This window comes from Saccostrea echinata, unplaced genomic scaffold (assembly GCF_033153115.1).
Source record: "Saccostrea echinata isolate AGI-Se365-2 ecotype Australia unplaced genomic scaffold, CSIRO_AGI_Sech_v1 ptg000009l, whole genome shotgun sequence".
Taxonomy (NCBI): domain Eukaryota; kingdom Metazoa; phylum Mollusca; class Bivalvia; order Ostreida; family Ostreidae; genus Saccostrea; species Saccostrea echinata.
The window spans coordinates 52371692-52390787 of NW_026889758.1; the positions used below are offsets into that span (position 1 = coordinate 52371692).

Below are 19096 nucleotides of genomic sequence, written 5' to 3' on the forward strand. Positions count from 1 at the left end.
CTAATTTTCTTATATTAAATATCCAACATGTATAAAATACTCTAATACTATTTCAAAGCATTTTAGGATTTACCAAGAGAAAATTTCAAAAATATAATTACCTAAGCATGCAGTATTTAATACGCATGTATACTGTTTTATGTATTCGGTCACATCTTAGACATTGATATCAGACACATTCATCAGCGTTTTTGTTCGATATCTGTCTACACTGTGTTGTCTCGCTTCGTCTTTATTTACATGTATTGGAATCTGTTGGAGATTGCAACACGACGGCGAGGAAATGTACTGTATAAATAATTTGAAATAAATTACGTTTGTTATACATTTATGAGGTACGAGTAGTTGTGATGAATTATGCCAAAGTCGAGTTATAAATTTACTAATCATATAAAATCAACTAATGGTTTAATGTTACATAAAAGATGATGTTGCAACATTTTTGGTATACATTTTATTTACATCATATTCATCATTAGTTGACAAACTTGAACTCAATTTTTGCAATAAGTACATATATAAGTTATAAAAGACCGATTCTTTACTTGATTCTTGCTGGCAATAATTTGAATTTTAGATGCTATAGATGCCCATGTATTAATATTTTTTATCCCATGTTTACCCCTTTATCCCGTGGATATGACTCATTGGATAAATTTTTCATAATCCACAGTTGTGACGTCACAATGGTTTTTGCGTTAGCGCGATGAAGTAAAATAAAGTGGAGTCCTATATAAAACAGTGTAAAACATTGGTTGTGAAGTATTAAACATGGGATAAAAAGAATCTCCCATGATTTGTAGTTGGATATGACTTTTATCCAACCCGTTGTGTGTTTTTATCCCCTCGCCAAGGATCGGGGATAAAAAACACACAACTCGTTGGATAAAAATCATATCCAACTACAAATCATGGGAGATCCTATATGTCCTCAACATTTAATAATGGTTGCAACGTGCTGTTGGGATTGATATGCATTTTCAACCACTACTGGAATAATTATTTCAGTACTGTAGTGGGCATTAATCTAATAGTGGTTTCAACCCTCTATTCAAACAATCCACTAGTGAAATAATGGTACATTAGTGGAAGGCGTTGCATCTATTTATGATATACATGTACTTATATTTTCATCATGTTTGCAAATATATCATCAGTGGATTTGATACCCCCAGTAGTTAAAGCTGCAGATCTGTAGCTCGCTGGTCTGAAAAATTGGGATGGATAACCAAAGAGCTATAGTGCCATCCATAGAAAAAAAAAACTACTTATTGCGCACAAAAAGTTGCACTAGATTCTTGATTTATTTCCCTTGCTTCTTACATCAACTGCACAAAAAGCTCGCTTTCTAAAAAAAAAATCCTTAGACCTCTATCAACTACTCTCGTTGTTGACATCTGCTCTAAGCGTGTTGGACTGGATAGTTCCTGCCATCCAAAATGGCAGTATAAATACTAGTAGGCGAAATTTCCGATGGTCTCAATTTCAGGTCCAGGAGGGCTATTCACAATGGTTATGGGAAATATATATTTTTTGGAACACACGATTAGCAATGTTTTGTGATGACAATTTAAATATATGGAGAAATTGATCGAGAAAAAGCCTTTTTGTGCGCAATAAATACACATTTTTTTTCAATGGGTAGCACTGTACAATGTACATGGCTCTCCGGTCTGTCAATATATTTTTTTCGGAGAGCTATATAGTTCTGCAGCTACATTAGTTGTTACAATGCTTTCTATTAGTGTTCACCAGTCTGCACGTATTAATGAATTTGAAGCTGTTAGATATATTTTTATGAAGATGATTGATTGATTGTATGTTATTTTAATGTCACATTTGAGAATTTTTCATGTAGAGACATCACCTGTGTTAGGTTAGATGAGTTATTTCGAAAACAGTTGCGTTTTTCCAAAGGAAAAGGATCAATGATCAAAATACATATAATACATTAAATACAGACTTAAAATCGTTCCCTGTACTAGGGTTAAAAAGTGCACGTACCGTCCGTTAACCAAAAAAAAAGTCCGACCTTTGTTATACCCTCTCACCCTCAACCCGATCCCCCATCCTCGACGCATGTAAGTACATAATGTTGACCAATAATTTTGTCACTTCTAACACACCCCTCGTCTCAGAATCGACTCGTATTTTCGAAGTGTCTCTGTATTTTAGTTATCTCATTGTTAATTTTGAATTAAAGGGCACATTTTTGGACTTAACCACCGAAAATTAAATTCAGTCATGAAGGCAAGATATATTTCACACTGCAAAGAGCTGAAGGACAACCCATAAAAAGCTCTGCAGCTACTGGGGTACTGGGATAGAAAGTGAGGTGTTCTTGGTCTGGGCGAAATGCGAACAAAAACAATTGCTTTAATTACATTTCACATAATTACAATCCAGGTAATTACATTTCACTTTATACGAAATTTGCGACAAAACTTTTCAAAACGCTGGAGCATTTATCTTTAAATTGCATGAATGATCAACTTATCAACTACAACTTTACTTAATTATATTAATCAAACATTTGTATTTACGAAGTGCGGGGCTCTTTTCATCACGATGTATTGTTACCAATTCACCACGTGGTTTCCTACCCCAGGTAACACTGTGAATACTAAATTCCGTCACGTGATGTGTAAGGTAGCATATTTGGTTTACCAACTGTACTGCTATCAGGAATTGTGTTCGAACACGTAAAATTGTTAGACATTGATGCACGATGGATCTACGTATATGTAACCTTGTTGAAACCTCTGTAAATACTACCAGTGTCATACGGAATAGAGAGAGCAACTTAGCAGCAACAGAGAGCAAGGACAAAGTCTAGATAACGGAAGTGTGAATAATAAATCTATAACAATCATAAAAGTTATTAATACCAATGGCTGAGTTATTTTCTGTTCTCTTTGTGTATAAGCTCCAGTTCTTAAAAAATGCGTAAAGGTCATTCGCGAAAACATCTACTTTTCCTTCACACAAATGTCTCTGACGAAACTGTTCCATATCTTGTTTACATGTTCTTGTCTTGTTATGAACTTATGAAGAAAACGAACAGTAATCAAGCTCAAAAGTACATTGAAACAAAACAGATTTGGAGCAGAGCAAAAACATCAGAGGTGGGATCAGGTGCCATTGAAGAGTAAGCATCGCCTGTCGACTGGTAACATCCACCTTGTACTCCTTATTGTATCGACCATAGAATTTGCGAAATTTGACTTTAAACGAGACTGTTGATATTCTTATTTCATCATCTTATTTGTCAATAGCTTGTCTCGTTTTAGAAATTGTTCGTACTTGCAGCATGCTCTTGTGTATCGAATCAAGTGGGAGACATAAATCCATATTCATGTACATGGTACATGTATATTGCTACATAAATAAGGGAAGTTGACGATAGAAAAGTTGAAGTCTTCATGTTTATCATAAAGTTTGTCGTTAGGTTACCATTAACATCTTTTTCTAGTAAAATATACAAATATGAAAGACTTGGATAATGATATCTGAATCATAATATCAGGCAAAATGTTTTGTATAGTAATGTTCAGGGACATTTTTTTTATTCTGGACCCATAAGGTTTATAACATTCTGTTTTATTAAAATTTGTGTTCAAATAAAATGAAGCATTTTTACATGTACCCTAAACATTGCAAAAGCATTATGAAAATGGCCCGTCAGACTCAAGATTTTTGCCTTTCATTATTGAAATTTTAATCAAATTAAGAAATAAAATTGATTTGAACTTTAACACATCTTGTGTGCTAGGTCAAAACAAGTGTTAATTTTGATATATCAGAACACATCGCATACCCATCGCCAGACAGGTTGCATATCCTTCTGCAGCCTGAGCCCGCATCCGGTACCTTTTGAACCAAATGTCGCTGTTATAAAAACTTCCGCCATCCGTTCAAACTGAACCGTGATTCTCTCTTTCTCCCTCTCTCTCCATATATCCATCCATCCATCTTTGCAGACAATGATTGAAAATGTTCATACTACATCAGAACATTGCGGCAAATTTATGCTCATATTTTAAAGAATTATATCATATACTGTAGTAAAATTTGAATCTTCCTTTCGCAACGAATACATTTATGAGATTGTGCACAGTAAAATATGCGGTTTTTTTTTTTTTTTTTTTTTTTTTTTTTTTTTTTTTTTTTGGTAAATAATGTATTGTCTACAAACCAGTTATTAAATAATTTCAAAATTTACACAAATATGTTGCCTTCTCAGTATTTTCAAAACGAACAATCCTGCGTTCATTAAGTGTTCGGATGAATTACCTTTTGTGTTAGGTCAATAGTTAATTCCCTAGTCTAGACATCTGTGACTTGAAGAAAATAGTGCTGGAGACTTTGAAAGGCTCGCGCAGACTAATGAAATACAGTGATTAGGTGACATAAAACTGGCTCCCCGTCCTTAGTTCCTGTGAGTCGCTTCCTCTTGGGATCCGGATTCCGGAGGTCTGTTTTGTTGGTCGGTTCTATGTATGGTTGATTTTGGTGCTTTTTTGAAACAAAGTCTATTTCTTTTCCTCCCTGTAAATTAGTGTTTTACGCATAATTTCTCGCGTATTATAATGAATGGTTTCATCAAATGGTGTATGACTTGAAGAACCAACACAGTTTTTTCCAGTATGAATGAAGTACGTACAGTTGCTTCAAAACTGTGCATTTCCGCAATTATACGAGGGATGGGATTATCAAAAAGTTCGTGGACTGATGCGATTAAATTAGAACGATGTGGGTTGTGCTTACAAATCAAATTTATAAGGACATAAAACAAAAAAAGTTTAAGAAATGTTGAAAATTTTAGCTTGATCCGTTGTTAATATTCCAATTTATTATTCTATATGATCACCCGGTGTGCTGTCGCCGTAGAGATTTATGACGTTATTTCGACAACGTCATTACTTCTCAATATTCGCTCCATCTGCCTCTTGACGAGGTACCGTAGTATCAAATATCGACTGAAGCCCATTTTGTTTATTGTTTTTAAAATTTCATGTACAGCTGATTTTTTAAAAAAAAATATTGTAAATGGCTCTATACAAAATAAAAAGATCCTCAGTTGACTTTATCAGTTTATCCGCTGGAGTTAAATAGCAACTTTACTTTCAACGTGACTGACCTCGGACACCGTGACCTCGAATCGGCATTAAGTAAATCTCTCCTCTCTGATTCTTTTGTGTCATTTAACAAAAAAGTATTTTGGGCTTATTCTCTCTCTCTCTTTCTCTCTCTTCCTCAGGCCATTTTCAAAGTATGTGAGAGTTTTTCCTAAATTGAACTATAATTACTATGGCAAAAAGAAATACACCTCCCCGTTTCCGGTGTCATTTTTAGCTGAAAGCTCATGTGAGCTTTTCTGATCACATTTTGTCTGTAGTCCGTCCGTCTGTAAACTTTTCACATTTTCGACTTCTTCTACAGAACAACTAGGCCAATTTCAACCAAACTTGCCACAAAGCATCCTTGGGAAAAGGGGATTCAAGTTTGTCCAAATGAAGGGCCATATCCTCTTTCGAGGGGAGATTACTCAGAAATAGTGAAAATTTGGTGGTATCTTTTAAAAAAAATTTCTTCTCAAGAATCACTGAGCCAAAAAAAGTTGAAACTTATCTGACAGCTTCTTTACATAATGTAGACTCAAGTTTGATCAAATGACGACTCCCAGGGGTAGGGTGGGGCCACAATGGGCGATCAAAGTTTTACATAGGAGTATATAGGAAAAAACCTTTAAAATATTCCTCTTAGGAACAGCAAAGCCATGTTTAGTCATATTGATATTGCAGCATCCTCAGGTAATGTAGATTCAAATTTGTTCAAATGATGACCCCCCGGGGGTAGGATGGGGCCACAAAGGGAGATCAAATTTTTGCAAAGGAATATATAGGAATTTTATTCTTTTCAAAAAATAAAAAAAAAAATCTTCTGCTCTTTAAAAGCAAAGCCAATAGTTATATTGATATGGAAGCATCCTTAGGTGGTGCAAAAATCAAGTTTGACACCAACACCCCCCCCCCCTCCAACCCCCAATGTAAACTTTTCAATGCTGAACTGATTTGTGCTTTTTCGTAGCCAATGTGCTCAGGTGAGCTATGTGGCCCATGGACTTCTTGTTTAACGTCAAAAATTTTTAGTACTCTCTAATGAATTAAGAAATATGTCACATCATAGACATACGGGTGAATTAAAATCATTACTGCTTGTATCAAAATATTCGTCTCCTTTAGACTCACGGTATCTAGAGATAAACATGTACATGGTATTTTGGGGCTGTGCCGCATGGTCATACTACTGCTTACGGAAACATTGACAATTTATTCAAACATAAACCGTAATTGATGTTGAATGAATATGTTAAAAGTTATAGATATAGATCTATACCTTAATTGATTTGAATTTTATTGTCCACGAACTTTTTGATAACTCCTATTAGGAAATAAATGCGGTTGCAGTAATTCTGCATGGGCTCGGAAACGGAAGTAGTTTTATATACATTACGGATTCCATCCAAAGAACTCCTTTATAAATAAGATACACTTATGGAAGTGCTAAGTTTTAAATTCCTCATAATTTCTTCATTTTTTCAGTTTTGTCAAAAATGCCATGATGTACATATTGAATTAATTTAGCCTCGCCCTGGAAGAAGTCGTCTTCCCGAAAAAACATAATTATACATTGTACATGTATACTCCATATAGAACTTACCATACATAGCCATAGGAAACGGGAATGGGGGGGGGTGCCCCCTCCAATAATTTTACCGATATAAAGTATACTATAGAAAACAAAGCTTCTTTTGGATTTGATGGATTTGATGTGCTCCCTAAATAATTACGTCTGACGACCTTCTTTGCCTTTAAGGAAGTTTCGGTCGGTGATGCCCACCCAAATTAAAATTGTTTGGTTGCCCCCCCCCCCCCATGAAATTGCTTCCTAAGGGCCTACAGGTCTACCACATCCAAAAGACAAATACTGGTTCGTGAATATAAGAATAAAGTAAGTGAATTATTCCCGTTTGTTTCCGTGGTGATAATAGTTGGTAGTGTTTTAACCCGTGGCCGTGTGGCTGTGCTTTATTATATTTACTTTTCTTCGCTCCATTCAGGCAGTCTTAGTTATCGCCCGTGTTGTGCGTGCTAATTCTACATTAACCAACTTTGTCGCATTTAATGTTGAGAATTTTCTCTCAATCTCATTAGATACTAAAGGGAAAAATGGAATAGTTTACAGGTATATCTCGAAAAGCCTGTTTATGGCTTGCCAGTTACTGAGAACATGTAAAAGTGCATGCATAGCGTTCAAGGATGGAGAAAACCATTAACTTTACTGGTCTCATTTTTGTCGCAGAAAAGTCAAAATTCAATTGGGAACCCCTGGGGAAAAGTTTGATATTCTCTAGAATCATTGGCTAAAACTTAATCATTCCATTTACTTCGAAATGTAATTTTCTCCTTTATAAATGTGTAAGAGTTGGGGGAAAAATCAAGAACCAAAAAATGTATTCCTATAATAGAAAAAGTGATTATTTTATGATAGGGAAGCTAATGATGCTCTTATGGGAATGGCATTCCTAGCAACAGAATATTAGCATGGTACCACAAGGAAGTCACTACGCGAAATAAACATTCCTTTCTATTTCGAAGAGATATAACTATAAATCCGGGTACTTATTTAATCAAAGACATATTTCCTATGTGTCTAATGTTAAATCGAGCGTTTGTATCAACGTACAGGATACATAGGGGTTTTTCATGAAAGTTTTTTTTCCGGAGTTTAATATCATTCTTCGAAGTATAAATCTATCTATAGCAAATCTCTAGTAAACATCCGCAAATGATTTTTGCTAACCTATTCATTTCAATTGTTAATTTGTGCAAAATGGAAAAAAATAAAGGAAAAGAACTGAATGTACGAATTATCATTCATATATACCTAATACAGTGCATCCTGTTTACTCAGATGGGTTATAATTACAAAATCCGTTTTCAGAAATATAACATAGATATTTTTTTCTTCGACGTTATCTTATTTTGTCTATCTTCTCCAGGTCTCATGGCCTCTGCACTCGCTCGAAGGGGGGAGGGCTCCATCTATATATCCAGATCTTCATATCTCCTCCCCCTTTTTATTCCGTATTCTGTTATAATTTCTGATCAAAATTTGTCCGTTGTCTGTCGTCGTCGTTGTCGTCGTTTACGTTGTTAACTTTTCACATTTTCATCTTCTTCTCCAGAACTACTCGGCATTTCAACCAAACTTGGCACAGAGTATTCTTGGGTGAAGGGCCACGCCCTCCTCCAAGGGGAAATAATTAAAAATTAGTGAAAAATTAATAACATCCTTTAAAAATCTTCTTCTGAAGAACCACTGGGCCAGAAAAGATGGAACTCATGTGGAATCATTGTCAGGTAGTAGTAGACTCATGACGCCCGGGGGAAGGATGGGGCCACAGTGGACGATCAAAGTTTTACATAGGAGTATATAGGAAAAATCTTTAAAAATCTTCTTCTCAAGAACAGCAAAGCAATGATTGGTCATATTAATGTGAAAGCATCCTCAGGTGATGTAGATTCAAGTTTGTTCAAATCATGACCCCCCCCCCCCCGAGGGTAGGGTGGGGCCACAGTGGAAGATCAAAGTTTTACATAGGAGTATATAGGAAAAATCTTTAAAAATCTTCTTCTCAAGAACAGCAAAGCTACGATTAGTCATATTAATGTGAAAGCATCCTCAGGTGGTGTATAATCAAGTTTGTTCAAATCATGACCCCCTGGGATAGGGTGGAGTCACAATGGATGATCAAAGTTTAACATAAGAGTATATAGGAAAAATCTTCAAAAATCTTCTTCTCAAGAACAGCAAAGCTACGACTAGTCATATGGTCATATTTATATGGAAGCATCGCGATCATCAGGTGGTGTATAATCAAGTTTGTTCAAATCATGACCCCCGGGGGTAGGGTGGGGCCACAATGAAAGTTCAACTTGTAGGGAAAAAAGGTAAGCATCCTTGTTTAGTGTAGATTCAATTTTGTTCAAATCATACCCCCCTCCCTTTTAAGGGTAGGTCGTGACCACTTATGCATTTAAGCTCTTCAATACTAAACTGATTTTTGCTTGTTTCCTAGCCACAGTGCTCAGGTGAGCGATGTGGCCCCCTGGGCCTATTAATTGTTTAAACTCATTTCATTTTTTGTACCCCACCCAAACACAAATAAAAGAGTTTTTAATTACTCCATCCTACTCACAAAAATGCATATTTTCTAATCTATACACGCCTATTAATTTTTGTTAAAGAATAAAAGTCATTTGCATAAAGAGGTATCAAATTTATGTAGTTTTTTTTCTGTACTCAAAGCTGTATAAAGATTCCACCATAATCAGAATAAAGTAATTTTTGTTCTAAATTCGATGAGTTTGCTTCTTCATTTCTTTGTGAGATCTGAATTATATGCAAAGTCTATTCTCTAGGAATCACATTCTATTTTCTTTTAGTATTTTGTAAAATATGCAACATTTTTACTTTTATACTTCATACTGATAAACAATATGAATAGTTAGTGGGGGGAAGGGGTGGGGTGGGGGGCACGTGTGAACGTTTGGAAAGATTTCAACACTGAGTATATACCCAAAAAAATCTGATAATTAAAAGATCCGAAACTAAACTACGTAGCAAAAATTGCACAGTAATTATTGGCGAAACACCTGTGTCATGATGAGAGAGAAAGAGAGAGAAGGGGTGTGGTTACGTAGGAAATACTAGTAGTTGAAACAGTAAATATGAAATTATGAAATATGAAATTAATGAGCTTTGACATGCACAAAATTTACGAGATTTTTTTTTTCAAATTAAACCAAGAGAAAGCTTGAGTTAAAAGAATTGTAGTCATATGAAACTATATATATATTTATTTTTAAAATTTTCAACTTGGAACAAAAATTTTTAAACTGTAGTTTGCAAATTGACTCTGTAAAATTACTTAACTTTTCAAAGTGTAGGTTAGCAATGTTCAGAATAAAAATTCATTACTTGTATTTTGAATATGTGAAATCCTTTACCAGTGCCCTGAATATAGACCGACAGTTTCGTGCAATGTCCTGGTGCATGTGGCAGATTTTGTAGGCCCTATATTCGTTCTACGCTCGACTGATTTTGTGCTTTGTCCGGCAGCAGCTTGTGCAAGATCGAGGACCTTTAAATATTTGATGTTTATCCGTGGTATAAGCCATGTATCTATCACAGCTGTTCAATGTCTATATAAAATCGGGGGTTATATTTATAGTGATTTATCCAAACAATCTTTTCTTAACCTAAATATGTGTTTGGTTATTTTATTGTTATATCCTTATATTTTATTTTTTTTGAAAAACAAAAAAATATCTCTTTCTGTTTATCTAATAATTTTTTTTCATTAAAAAAAATTTTATTTAAATATATTTAAAAAAAATATGAGATATGATTGAACACTGACATGACTGAGAATGAACACCTTAGAAGAAAATGTTGTTAAAAAACCTTACATGAATTTATCTAAAGCTTATAAGGGGAGGTCGCTGTAATTTATTTCTATATATAAGGGTACTGAATATTTATTAGGTGCGTGATTAAAAAGTGTGACGTCACGAGTCAAATATGGCGGATGGTGCTGTTTTGACAGATGTGAGCCCGGGTCATTTCGTAATGGATAGACTATTTCATATTAATTGTGCACAGTGCAACATATCACATTGTTTTGAAGGAAATATTGAAACACTATAATGTCATTATTGTGTGTTTGCGGTAGGTATTGCTTGGAATAACACTGTACGAGCTGATTAATATATTGGAAAACTGTGATAGTGTTAAAGTCAGAAAACCTTTGTTATGACTATGAGATTTCTACTGAAGCACTTGGTGCACCTTTTCTTTTATAGAAGTGAAATTTGCCTTTTATTTGATATGTTAAAGGTCTAATTATTTATCTCATTTGTAGTATGCATTAAACCGACTGTAAATATGAGAAACAAGTGTTAAAATTTAACCATTTGCGGATTCACGATAAGACACTCTTAAACTTCATTTATTTTTATTAAACTGTATGTTATTTTGCTTTTTAATGGTACCAGCAAGGTGCATTGTTCAGCATAAATTTAAATCCTAATTTTCCAATGGTTTGGTAAATGGGTAAATTGCACATAATATCTGCAAAAATTCAAATGCATTATCTGCAAATTTCCAAGAAAATCATCTGAAATTACCTTTGTATATTTAATTATTTTACATGAATAAGTATTACCTTCTAGTGAAATTAGAAATTTCTTAATTACAGACTTTCACAGTAACTGTGGAACTGCTCTTTTGCTGGTCAAATTGTTAAAGTTTGGTGAAATATGACAAGTTATATAATCTGCATAGTAAAACTTCACCAAATTATGTTAATTTTTTTCTGCAAAAGAGCAGTACTGTAGGACATTTAATCCTCGTAATACATTTCTTAATATAAGGTGCAACAAGATCTCTCCATTGGTTACTGCCACTTGGAACTCTGTTGATGGTCTGTTTCAGTCATAGCTTTTACATTCAGTTCCTTTCATTTCTCAATTTCTGTTTTGATGGTTTATGGTGTATGAAATACATGTATAAATTTGTAAATAACTTTTGCAGTGATTTGTGTATAATCATAAGCAGATGTCTATGATAATACCCCCCCTCCCCGAAGAATTTAAATATTTTTTCACTTGAATGAAAAACATCAATTCTCAGTACACTCTGTATAATATATAAATACATTTATGTACATTAACCTGATTTTAGATGAGTCTGTCCTCAATCTTGAGTTTTCTTTAATAATTTAGAAGTGGGAGAATTTAAGCTAGAGCTTTGTCTACTTCCAATCTGCCATGCAGAACTACTGGTTGCCAGATTTCCTCATACTACTGAATGCCTTTAATTTATATAATTTGAGATTTCTCCTGTGAAAAGTGCAAATTTAAGGATTGTCCTAATATGGGATACAAGCTTATCTTTTAAAAAGATTGGTGAGCTAGCGCTGTAGCATAATAAAATACAGAAGAAGATATCTGAACCATTTGTCAAATTTGCTGAATCGATTAATTATTAATAGGAAGGCAGATTGGTGCACTGGGGGTTGAGTTTTGGGGGGGGGGGGTCACAATTCAGAATGGTGAATCTAAGAGCGTACTTCACGTCGGCAATGGCATAACTCCTAACTGTGCTTTAAGCATTCTGAATTTCATTGTAATTTCAATTTCGAGGTGAAAAAATAAAAGGTCAGTAGAACCAATGAGCACCTTAATTTGGGCCTTTCCGGCAAGCTCGGAAAACATATCCGAGGTTGCCGCGGTTTTCCGAGCTTGCCGGAAAGATCCATGAAGGTAGATTAGAAAAGCTATGTATACATTACTGCTTTATAAATAACAGTCTTGGTTTTATAAGACCCGAGTTACTGTTACTTTTTGTTCATTTACGTGCAGGTTAAACAACAAAACACGAAACTTCAGATCATATGTATTTTCAGATGATAAACACTAAATTGACATGTCTTTCCGACATACTCTGAAAAAGATTGTTGTTGTTGTTGTTGTTGTTTTTTCCGAGCTTGCCGGAATTATCCACTAAAGTTGTAAAACTGTAAGGAAAGCTAGATGTCTAGAATCTTGGCATTATATGGCCACATTTTTCCTGTACTTTTATGTGTAGGTTAGACAATAAATTAAAAAAAGAATCAGAGTCCGGATCTAGACTGGTACTGACTCTCTCTAACCTACGAAATGTATTTCGCGCATATCAGACAGGAAAGGCCAGTGTAAATTCGGATCTTTTCTATTTTTGTATGACAAAACGAAATTCTTATCGTACAGTCTATCTACAGTAGTTTTCCCAGAATCCCCGACCGTGAAATTGAGCATGCGTATTTCAGAAATATAGACTAACGTAGTTGCTAGCGCTCGAGAGCGCTAGCAATTAGGGATATTGATATGGGAAAGTGGAAATTGTCGGTATAGAATTTTAAATAATATTACTAAATACCTTCAGTTGATGGAAGACAAACATATGAAAAAAAGATCTATGACAGGTGTATACAAAATAAGTGTATCTAGGCAAACCTGATTTGCTAAGCAAGATTGGATCAACTAAGGGGACATATGAAATGACATATGATAAAGAAGCTCAGGAGTCTCTCACATTGTATTGTGAGAATACTTATAGTGTGTTGATTGAAGTACATGTACATGTATTTGATCTTAAGACTTGTAGAACATATAGAATAAGTTTCCACCTGTCATTTATATGTTTATGAGTCAGAATATCACAACTGTTATTAAATCTCTCTTTTTTTGTATTTTTCAGTGAAAAAAGCCAGACTGATTGGAAGCCCTGGTGAGTTCTATAGAAATCAATGATTTGAGTTAGTCATTGCACGGACAGGTCATGTACAGTCATTTAGTTAATCACGATAATTGAAAACATATAAAATCAGTGTCATGATAAAGGGCTAATCAGTTTTTGTTCCTGATATCAAGTATCCTGAGAAATTTTTTATGTACATGCTCACATACTTAATTTTTGAACCAAAGTTTCAACTTAAGTTCTTCAATGGCACGTCAATTAACAAAAATCCAAAATTATATAAAAGGGTCAAGAATGCCTTTAGAACAAGAAATGTAAATACTTATACACTATTGAACTTCAGTTTCTTGTACTGGCCGGTATATCTATGATGGTCCAGAATGTAACATAAATGGCAAGGGTTTAAGGAGAGGCCAATGCTATAAGAACCAGTTTTCATTAACTAGTTATATACAGAGTCAGCTGGACCAGATATATAAATCAAAAGGCAGCTGACACATGTTCTGATTCATCAAGTTATAGCAACATTTATTCACTCTACGGGGTATCCTAAATCTAGAGACATATACAACATACAAGCAATTCATTCAGCTGGGACATACATTTTCTGTCACCTGCATAGCATGGCAGACACATAAAGATTACTTCATGTTGGGTTTAAGTCTGTCCATCTGTCCTGGAGAAAACTCTGTTTTTTTTTTAAAAAAAAGCTTATTAATTATATATAGAACTCACTTCATATAAATACATGTATTCATCTCAGTATGAGGCAAACATTACACAGAGATTAAAAAGTCAGTTCATATTCAAAATTGTGTATAATATCATATTGGCTGCTTAAGATGAAATAGACTGAAGTCACTTTATTGCTACAGATTTAAATTTCTTGTCAGATTTAACATGAGTGTTCTACAATTAGAATATGGCTTCGTCATCAGACTTGTTCATCCGCAAAGGTTGTTGTCTGACGTGAGGTGTTGGAATATCGTATTTTCTTAGCTTAGTAATGGGGATAGCCACCAGAATTATTTTACTAAAATAAATAAATGTAGGTATTGTTTATGAAAAACTGAGCTACTAGCAGGGTATTAATGATTTAATTAAGTTAACAAGTAGTTTATAATTAATAGCAAACTTAACTAGAATGTGTGGATGATATAAATAAAATTTCACGTGATCTATGAAACCTCTTCATATATTTATTACTGACATTCTTTGAAAACTTCCAAATTTCAGTCTAAAGAAAATCTAAATTATCCCCCCCCCAAAATGATTCTGTAAATTCATGAGTTTATAAAAAAAGAAAAAAAGATTTTTTTTCTGGCAAATAGATTTTGAATACATTTGTCTGAATCTACAATCCTTTCTCAGTTTCTAATTCTGCAATGTTATGTATTATAAACAGCAAAGAAAACATAACCCATCTGCATTTAAAATATTTAGTTAGTATCTTTCTTGGATAGAAAAACAAAACAAAATTTAACCAGCAAATCAAAATAAATTGTGTCTGAACCTAACACAGACATTGCTACATACTTTAATGTATTACGCACACCCTTTTTGATTGAATAGGATATGACAATGTAGTTTGTTTTTATATGTACGAAAATCCAATTTGACTTCACACATTTTTTGATATTGATTCCACTGAACTATTCAGTAAATATCTCGTTTCTTCCAATCAACCACCAGAAGAAATGAAAATATTTGGATTTTGGATAAGACATGAACCTCGGGCATGTAAATATGATTTGAAATTGAAAAGGAGGGGAGACGAGTAATTTTGTCTTTCTTTATTTACCTGGCTTTGTGTACACATATTTGATTTTCGAAGATTTTTGGCAGTAGGTTGTAAAGAGAAATTATTTTATTAAACCTCCATCTACAGGTCATTGATCAAGGTTTGGTAGGACAGCAGGTGACCTTTACAGTGTTCATATACATGTATTTTAACTGAGTGCAAAACTTATTTTGAAAATGAAAACAAAAAGAATAAATTAATTTTAATCTTTTTTTTTTTTCTTTTTTTTTGACTATAATGGCCAATTTCTAATAAAATGCTTATATTGCAACATATTTTAAGATATATTTTATGAATAATCCTTGGTACCACTGGTAGTTCTATTTAATTAATAAACTTTTAACATATTAAATTATATCAGCATCTTTACTGATCTTTCACTTGCACTGCATGTTCAGTGATCTGCTTTGCAGTGTATTTACCAAATTAAGTTGATTTAGAGTTTACTTGAAATATAGTATCATGCATTTAAAATTTCATCATATTTATTTTTGCTTTCTAGAAGAGGGTAAGTGGAATTTAATGTAAAAGTGCTTCTGAGTTTTTGTTTTGGACACATCGTTCAAACACTTTCACCTAAATATACATTATTTTTTTATGGTTTAAATTCTACACTCAGAAATGAAGTTCAAAACCTTGCCAGAAAACTATTCTATAGTTCTGAACATGATCAATCAAAAATTATTTAGAATTTTGCTCACTCCACGTTTTATGCACATCTTATTGTATGCAATAAATTCCGAAATGTATTTTCAGTACCTTCATTTTATTTTATATTAAGGAAGCTCTAAAAACTAATGAAAAATGTTTTTTTTGGAATTGAGAATATGATATCATATAAAGGTGCACATATTAAGTTTTATCGAATTCATTTTCAGCGTAGGGTTCCTGCCATAGTTAGCAATATTTATAGAGCTTCCTTAATCAAAATTCAAATTGAATGATAAAACTGAGCCGGATGTTCAACTTTAAAGTACAAGTCAATTCAATAGTCATTAGATTCTCTGTCTTTTTACAGTGTGCTATTGTGCCATTAGCTTTCTGTAGAATTATTATGTCAGTCTAACTTTGGCCCAATCCCATCCAGTGTCCATGAGCTTGATACTTGCTTTGAATGATAAGATTATTTCTTCTTTAAAAATGTACTCTTACCAGACAGCAGTATATGTTCCGTAGGAGGTTTATATAGTCTCTTATTGTCCTATTAACTTGAGAATCAATTATAGTAAAATCTTTTAAGTTACATGAATAAATTCAGACTGTTATTAGTTGTAGCCAAGTTGATTCAAGGTAAAATATTAAAGGTCAAGGTCACTGGAATAAAGGATTTGGAGTAATGTAAGCAAAAATTGTGTTTGATGTGTAATATGATGGTCCTTGATTAGAATTAGTGTACACTTAAATATATTAATTGTTCTACATGGCTTAAAAGGTTTGTCATAATCTTCGTGTTTCAAATGATGTTAGTTGTATTAGATGTCGTGTGTTGTGATCCTGATTCAAAGTCATGGAAAAAAGTCAGGGAGGGGGTAAGGGTAACTTATAACTATTATTTTTGATCTGTTTATTTAAAAAAAAAGTACAAATTATTTTGTTTAAATTTGATATTCAGATGTAATATTATATTTGCAAACATAATGAATTGTGAGATAGACTTTAAAGGTTATGCACATATTGGCACAAATAATATAAACATTAATATGTTCACTGATGCTTTATCCAAATTTGGCATGACCTTTATCAACAAAGATGAACACAAGAAGTATATTTATCTTTAGTTATCTGGTTTGTTCATCTAAAAGGTGTCTCCAAAAAAAAAATGTCAGCAGATTCCTTAGAGATTTAGGAAAAAGATAAGCTTTGGGCAAAGAAATGATTGATTAGGTTTTTAGCTCACTTGTCCCAGAGGGCCATTTGGTGACCATCATCACAGTCTGTGTCAGTATCATCATCGTCATCCACCAGCATCATTAACATTTTCAAAAATCTTCTTCTACATTTGTCATATTTTTTTTGGAGACTTAATTGTGTTGATGTGGGGCATGTTCTCTACAAACTGAAACAGATTTGCAGATTTTTACTCATAACTCAGTTCTAAGAACTCTTTATATTCAAGTAGTTGCAGTTTACTTGTGATCATTCTGAATTGATGAATTGTTCATTTTTTTTCTCAGGCAAGGTTAAGACTGTATTCTTGTGTAGAATTTTTTCTGTAGACTTGAGAAAAATTTGAAAGAGCACGTATTCTGTTTTGATTTTTTTTTTTTAATTTCAGATTTGAAACCCTTATCTATAACACTTACCTTCTATTTTTAGTATATATATAAATATATAGACAGTGCTGTAGACTTCTCATTTGTATTTACCATAAGTCTGTCATTCATTTAGCATTGTAACACATCTGCACACATTTTTTTAAATCATAAAAGGGATATTGCTTTTGTACATGAGCATTAAAAATCATAGTTATGAACCAATGATTCTGTATGATTTATTTTATACAGAATTAACGTAGATAAGACACCTGTTCACCTGACATGCATGTAGTATGTCTCATATTTTACCATAATCAGAATTAGGTCATACCCATAATTGGTACAACATATGGAAATTGATGTATATATATGTAGGATTTCAAAGTGTAATGGGACTCCAAAGCCCAGTAGTCGCATCAGAATTTAATGGTCTGCCCCAAACCCCAATGTTTGACATGCCAAACCGTGATGGTTCATATGCAGTTGCCAAAGTCTGATGGTGTGACACGCCAAAGTCTGATGTTCTATATTAAAGTGCGTAATTGCTGCCAGGCAAAAGTCTAATGATTTTGAATAAATATGTATGATAAGATTGCAGATTGTATCTCTTATTAAAATTCACTAACCTTTAAATTTCTAGAGTGGTTGCAAGGCTAACTCTATGAATACATGTATCTTAGGGGGTGCAAGACTGATTGTTTCAGAACTGCATCATCATGTCAGACCATCATCACACTTTTGCATGTTGTGTCTCATGTGTCTCACAGGAAATGAAGTATTGGACTTTGGCCTGGTCAGCAAACTTTGGTGTCCATACCAACATAAAACTATCAGGTTTTGGTGCAGACCATCAGACTTTGGCAAGACCATGGTACTTTGGTGTGACTACCAGACTTTGGAGTCTTACATATATATTATGTCTTACTTAGAATTACTACCAAATTTTAGCTTTTTCCCTGTGCAAAAATTCACAAAATTATGTCAGGATTTTCCAACAAGATTAAATGAAAAACATTTTATGTCAACCTTATATACAAATGTTTGATTGAATATTTAAATAGGACCTACTATTATATAAATTGCTTAGCATCTGGTATTGATGATGCAACTACATAAAATACTGACACAGTTTCTGTTAATTCAACAGGTAAGCTCTTGTAGATATGACAGAAATTATCAAATCTGTCCAAGAAAGTTCTGTGAATTATTTCCAGTATCCCAATAAGTCAATGATTTTTCTCATGTTGATTACTTCGTTTAAAAATTGGTGTGAAAATCACTGTTTTATGATAGACTTGCTAAAAAGAAAGAAAAAGAAAAGTCTGCCATAGCAGCAGTATATTTTCCAGAAATATTTATTACACAAATAGATGTTTTGAATGACCATCTGCATTGTTATAGCAATTGAAAATTATTTACTCATTTTTGTAACCTTGTTAATTTTTTGCTTTTCTATTTAGGAATGACCCTATAAATTTTTTGTTTCTATTTTAGGACCAGTAACAGTGAACAAATCTGGGTATCCCATATATAGAATTCTGATTTATTCCTTTAAGAATGTTTTTACTTGTCATGTGGAGGTGTTTTTATTACAGTTTTAAAATAATTAACTAGATAAAATCTATTTCTTGCATTGATTTTCTTTCTTGTTTCTTGTTGATAATAAATATTT

General features: G+C 33.4%; 1 protein-coding gene across 4 annotated transcripts in view; it reads left to right on the plus strand.

Annotated features, from left to right (window-relative positions):
- The first annotated feature begins 10620 nt into the window (after window positions 1-10620).
- The window catches only part of LOC133183092 (protein unc-13 homolog A-like), a 107947-nt gene continuing 99471 nt past the window's right edge, over window positions 10621-19096 (plus strand). For all 4 annotated transcript variants that reach the window (XM_061318038.1, XM_061318036.1, XM_061318037.1 and 1 more), the window contains exons 1-2: window positions 10621-10797; window positions 13369-13398. In XM_061318038.1, coding sequence (XP_061174022.1) covers window positions 10776-10797; window positions 13369-13398 — 52 coding nt within the window. In that variant the 5' untranslated portion in view covers window positions 10621-10775. The remainder of the gene's footprint in view (window positions 10798-13368; window positions 13399-19096) is intronic.